The sequence below is a fragment of the Plasmodium fragile genome (assembly GCF_000956335.1).
Source record: "Plasmodium fragile strain nilgiri unplaced genomic scaffold supercont1.22, whole genome shotgun sequence".
In the NCBI taxonomy this organism is placed as follows: domain Eukaryota; phylum Apicomplexa; class Aconoidasida; order Haemosporida; family Plasmodiidae; genus Plasmodium; species Plasmodium fragile.
The window spans coordinates 193,225-198,297 of NW_012192602.1; the positions used below are offsets into that span (position 1 = coordinate 193,225).

The 5,073-nt window shown below is 44.7% G+C and overlaps 2 protein-coding genes across 2 annotated transcripts in view; one reads left to right on the forward strand and one right to left on the reverse strand.

The window, feature by feature from the left end:
* Positions 1 to 386: 386 nt before the first annotated feature.
* Positions 387 to 1,268, forward strand: AK88_02309 (uncharacterized protein; the record flags this gene model as incomplete). The annotated part of the gene is made up of 1 exon (XM_012479940.1): positions 387 to 1,268. One exon carries the CDS (start codon positions 387 to 389, stop codon positions 1,266 to 1,268), a length of 882 nt encoding a protein of 293 aa, XP_012335363.1.
* Positions 1,269 to 2,624: 1,356 nt separating this feature from the next.
* The window catches only part of AK88_02310 (uncharacterized protein), a gene marked incomplete at both ends in the record, with an annotated part of 3,959 nt that continues 1,510 nt past the window's right edge, over positions 2,625 to 5,073 (reverse strand). The window contains 2 exons of the mRNA XM_012479941.1: positions 2,625 to 3,806; positions 3,912 to 5,000. Of these exons, the coding sequence (XP_012335364.1) occupies positions 2,625 to 3,806; positions 3,912 to 5,000 (2,271 nt within the window). The remainder of the gene's footprint in view (positions 3,807 to 3,911; positions 5,001 to 5,073) is intronic.

A 5,073-nucleotide genomic window follows, 5' to 3' on the forward strand; every position in this document is an offset into this window, starting at 1 on the left:
AATATAAGCAAACCTCACAAGTCCTTAAGATCCTATTTCGTTTTGTCACGACTGTAGGGAGAGAGGCGCCAAACTATACGTTTTCATTTGAGCGTATATCATCTCTTTGAATATTCCTTTAAATCACGTGGTAACTTGGCCGCCACTTGCGCGTTGTTCTGTGCTGCTGGTTATTGCTTACGTTTGGTCGTTATCGTCAGTGAGGAATCTCGCGCGTAGGTGGCTTCCTGTAACAGATTTCAGCGTATGGAGTTATATGTATTTTTTCGCAAACGCAGTCGAGTGAGATTCATCCCCATTAGACGTACAATCGACGTATAATCGACCCCCATTCGAAGCACGTTTGGCCTAGCGATTTGCTCGCGTTTGTCCTGCCGGCTGCCCAAATGGCTGACCAGAGCGCTGACAAGAAGGTGGAGGAGACCCTGAACGGGGCAGACATAAAGCTGCTGCTGATTGACTTTGACGGCACACTGTTCGTGGACAAGGACATAAAGGTGCCGAGCGAAAACATCGAGGCGATTAAGGAAGCAATTGAAAAGGGGTACATGGTAAGTATATGTACAGGGAGATCAAAGGTAGGAATATTAAGTGCATTCGGTGAAGAAAATTTAAAAAAAATGAACTTTTATGGTATGCCTGGAGTATATATTAATGGAACGATCGTGTATGACCAGATTGGTTACACCCTCCTGGACGAAACAATAGAGACTGATGTGTATGCAGAATTAATTAATTACCTAGTGCAAAATAATTTAGTGAATCAAACCATTTTCCATCGAGGAGAATCAAATTATGTGACGGAGGACAATAAGTATTCAGACTTCCTGCAAAAAATGTACAGCGAAAATAGAAGCATTATAATAAGGCACAATGAAATGCTGAAATATCGCACCATGAATAAATTAATGATTGTGTTGGATCCCTCAGAGTCCAACACTGTGATAAAGAATCTAAAACAGAAATTTAAAAATAAGTTAACCATTTTTACCACCTATAATGGACACGCAGAGGTGACTAAGTTAGGTCATGATAAGTACACAGGAATTAATTACCTTTTAAAGCACTACAATATATCTAATGACCAAGTGTTAGTGGTGGGGGATGCTGAAAATGATATTGCTATGCTGTCCCATTTCAAATACTCCTTTGCTGTTGCCAATGCCACTAACTCGGCCAAATCTCATGCCAAGTGTGTACTCCCCCTTTCTCACAAGGAGGGGGCCGTGGCGTATTTGCTCAAGAAGGTATTCGCTTTGAAGAAGTGACCTCGTTGCGGTTTTTTTTCTATCTGTGTAGCTGCCAAGCGGGCGGGTGGACAACAAAGAAACTGCCCACAACGCAGTCTCACTTGACCTATTTACAAGAGTTAGTGGCGATTTTCGTGTGTACGTTGTGGACGTACATTTAGGAGGCCCATCACGCAGGTACACACGCAGACACACACGCGCGTACAAACGTGCACTGGAAGAGGGCCCACTCAATTTCTCCCTTCTGTCGTGCACCTCTCCTACACCTGAGCAGCCGCCTTGACGTAAAAAAAAAAAAAAAAAAAAAAAAAAAAAAAAATTGTCCCGGGGGGGCTTCCCGCCCCCCTACAAATGTTATACTAACCGAAATTATGTCCAAATAAAAATTTTAAGTGATTTTCCTCCATGTTCATTTTTTTTTTTTTTTTTTTTTTCACCGCGCACCTCGCCCATGAAACTCATGTAGTTATCGCGTAGGATGTGTCTCTGCATGTGTCCCTGCATGTGTCTCTGCGGTGGTTACTCTATTTTGTTACGAGTGTTATACTCTGCTGTTGCTCAACTGTTGCCCAACTGTTGCCCAACTGTTACCCAACTGTTGTCCCAATTTTTTACCCCTAATTGAACCCTTACGGGATTTCCCGCACGCGTATGCGCGGTTCCCCGTCTTGGCGTCTCCTCGGAGAGCCCCCCTCACACGCACACAATTCTGTTACCGTCCAAGCGCTGCAAGAAGGCAACGCAAATCCTACACACCTCTACGTACGGAGGTGTCTTCGCCAATTCCAGGGGTGAAGCAAAATTTATCACCGCGTGGATGATGCAGCGTCTTGTGGGATAAATACACGCACACAGTTTTGGGTCCCCCCCAAAAAAGGGAGTCCATAAATGGGAAACTTGATTTGAGGAATGTATTGGGTTAGCTGTGAGCACGAAAAAAGGGAAAAAAAAAAAAAAAAAAAAAAAAAAAAAAAAAAAAAGTGCTACGCAAAAGGGCGCTAAGTGGAAAGCTGCCCAAACGGCCCGGAGAAAATGGGCCACATGGGGATCTCCCCTACCCGGGACCCCTGTTCCATTTCGCGGCAATCTGCATCCGTTTATGGAGCAAAGGGGACCGTTCACTACTCTTCAACTAACGTCACCCACTTTTCGCAATTCTGCAGGGAAAAAAAAAGGACAATAAAGGGTGAGATAATAAGCACAATAAAAGGCGAGAAAAAAAAGGCTCCAATAACGCCTGAACATTTTTGTAAAATTGCATAACGAGACGCATGGAGGTTTACCTGCAAATTGGGAAGAGGATGATTCTCGGGGTCACGGTCGCAGTCGCTACACGGGGGGGGAGGGGAAAAAACATGTGGTCAAGACAGCGGTTCACCACACATATGAGCTCAAACAGGGGACGCTCGGCAGGAAAAGCTCAGCAAACAATTCAACGTTGGAGTCGTGTTCCCCTGATGCGACGTACTCAATCCAGCGGCTAAGGGAAGAAAGGACGTGATTAAATATAATGTACTTATCCGGCGAGTCAAAGTCATTTTCTATAGCTTGCAAAATCACTGCAATGGGATAATCAATAAGATTGTGAGTCCTTATGAAGTGAATTATTTTTATGTATTTGTTTGCTGAAAGGAAAAGGTGAAGGACCATTTCATATTCGCGTAGTCTTAGGGACATGTCCAAACAGAGCTGATAGGCCCATGTGTGGTGAGTCAACTTCCAATAATGAAACAATCGCTTGGTGACTTCCACCGAGTCAGCTATGACGTAAAACTGTAACAACTGCCGCAGGCAATTGTCTTGCTCGTAAAAGATACATATGTCGAACAGGAAGGTTTGGAGGATCCTGTTAGGGATGATGTTCAACATGAGGAGGGACTTCATGTACTCCAGCACGTAGAGGAGGAACGTGGGGAAGCTATGCAGTTCGGCGTAGCTCAGCTTGAGTCTGTACTCCTCTGAGGGAATGACGCTTTCGTTTATCGCATCGGGTGTGGTACTCTTTGTCTCTGTTCTTGTGGGGGGTACCCCGTCTGTGGTGGGCGAAGGCACATCTGCATCACCCCCCACCGGGGTAGAAGTCGTCCTGTTCCTCCTTATCCTATACTTTAGCATGTACCTATCATCACATTGTTCATCTCTTCCCCCGCTTCCCCTCTTCCTGTCCCGCTTGACCTTCTCCATTTGGCGAAAGTTCAGGGAGAAGTTGAACAGAGTCTCCTTTTTGTCGAGGCCATACTTTTTAATCATGAAGGAGTGAAACACATCTGTGACGATATCCCTCTCGGTGATGAGAGTTTTTTTACCCAAATTTTTAATTATTTCATCCACGGGTTGAATAATTTTATGGTTGGTTCCTCTTACAGAAGGAGGGGCAGGAGGAGGACTTTTTTTCTTTGCAGACTGTTCAATCAGCTTGCGGTAGTTCAGGTTTATTATGTTTACCATGGTGAGGAAGTCTTCCATCTGAATGTCGTTCTCCAGGGACAGGAAAAACATTTCTGTAATCCTTTTTTTGCAGTTGGGTCTTCGCAGCAGCACGTCCACGGAGGTGTTCTGCGGGGGTAGAAGCAAGTGGTCATAAAGTGGCCACGTGAAAATGTGAGGCAGCCGCTTGCATCGCGATGACCTCCTGCATAGTGGAGGGGTGCGCGCCCGTACCAGGTTGGCGAAGTGCTGGCAAATCTGCAGCATGAACACGTCATAGTCCACGCGAATCTTGTACACATTTCCGTACTGAATATCTATTAGCACATTAAAGGGGTGAAAGGAAATATGGCTCAGCACAAGTTGAGTCCTAAATTGCTTCGGCGATGTCAAGTAAGCAATGTTAATGGTGTGGTTGCTCCTTATGTGATCCGATAAGGAATTCATTAGGCTACTCTTCTTTTGTCTCCTCGCATACTGTATATCAAATAGGTACACCTTTTCATTCGAATAATTAAACACACCAAATATATTATCCACACAAAAGGTGTCTAGTATGCCGTGGCAAAATAGGTCGAGTACATAGTCGTAGGATAAAGAGGAGGATAAACACCTGAAGGAGATCCTTCCATTTTTATAATCCTTATGAATACAATATGTTTCATCGTACAAGGTTATAATGTCTATATCGTTTTTATTAATGGGTTCTGTCTTGGGTATATTCAACTCAATTTTTTGTAACTTGATCGCATTGCAATTGTTTAGTAGGTAGGGGAAGATGACATGTGTTTTGTGTGTACTGGAGTGGAGGGCGATGTAGGAGCTGCTTTCGTCATACCAACACTGTTCACTTTTCATCACGTGTTTCTTCAACGGAGTAATGGTTAAATTGTCACATGACAAGTGGAAAATTTCTACTCCGTTATTGGTCACTACGGCAAAGTCGGCCGAAGAGGCAGACGACGCACCAGATGTGGAACAGGGCACACCACCACTGCTAGGGGATTCCCCGGATAGCCAAAAGGCAGCCAAAATTTTACACTCGCTCAAATTATTTATGCACACACTCAAATATATGTTATGGCTGTTTAGAATATCCGCGATGTGGATCTGGTTGGGGTTGATCGAGTAGTACAGGAAGAACGTTTTGTTTGAAGCGAAGGTTATGTGTTCACACATTTCTGAGTCGAACTTCACATACACAGCTTGGTAGTTCTCCTTCATTTTTTTTATGTCCGTTACGAGCAGCGCCTTCGCAGCTACGTTCTGGTGGATGATCAGGTCGTTCATCTTGTCGTAGAAGACGCGGTCGTTGCTGGAAACCTGCGCCACGCAGGGGGGGTGGGGAGAAGCGGTGTGCATGAAGCGGTGTGGATAAAGCGGTGTGCATGAAGCG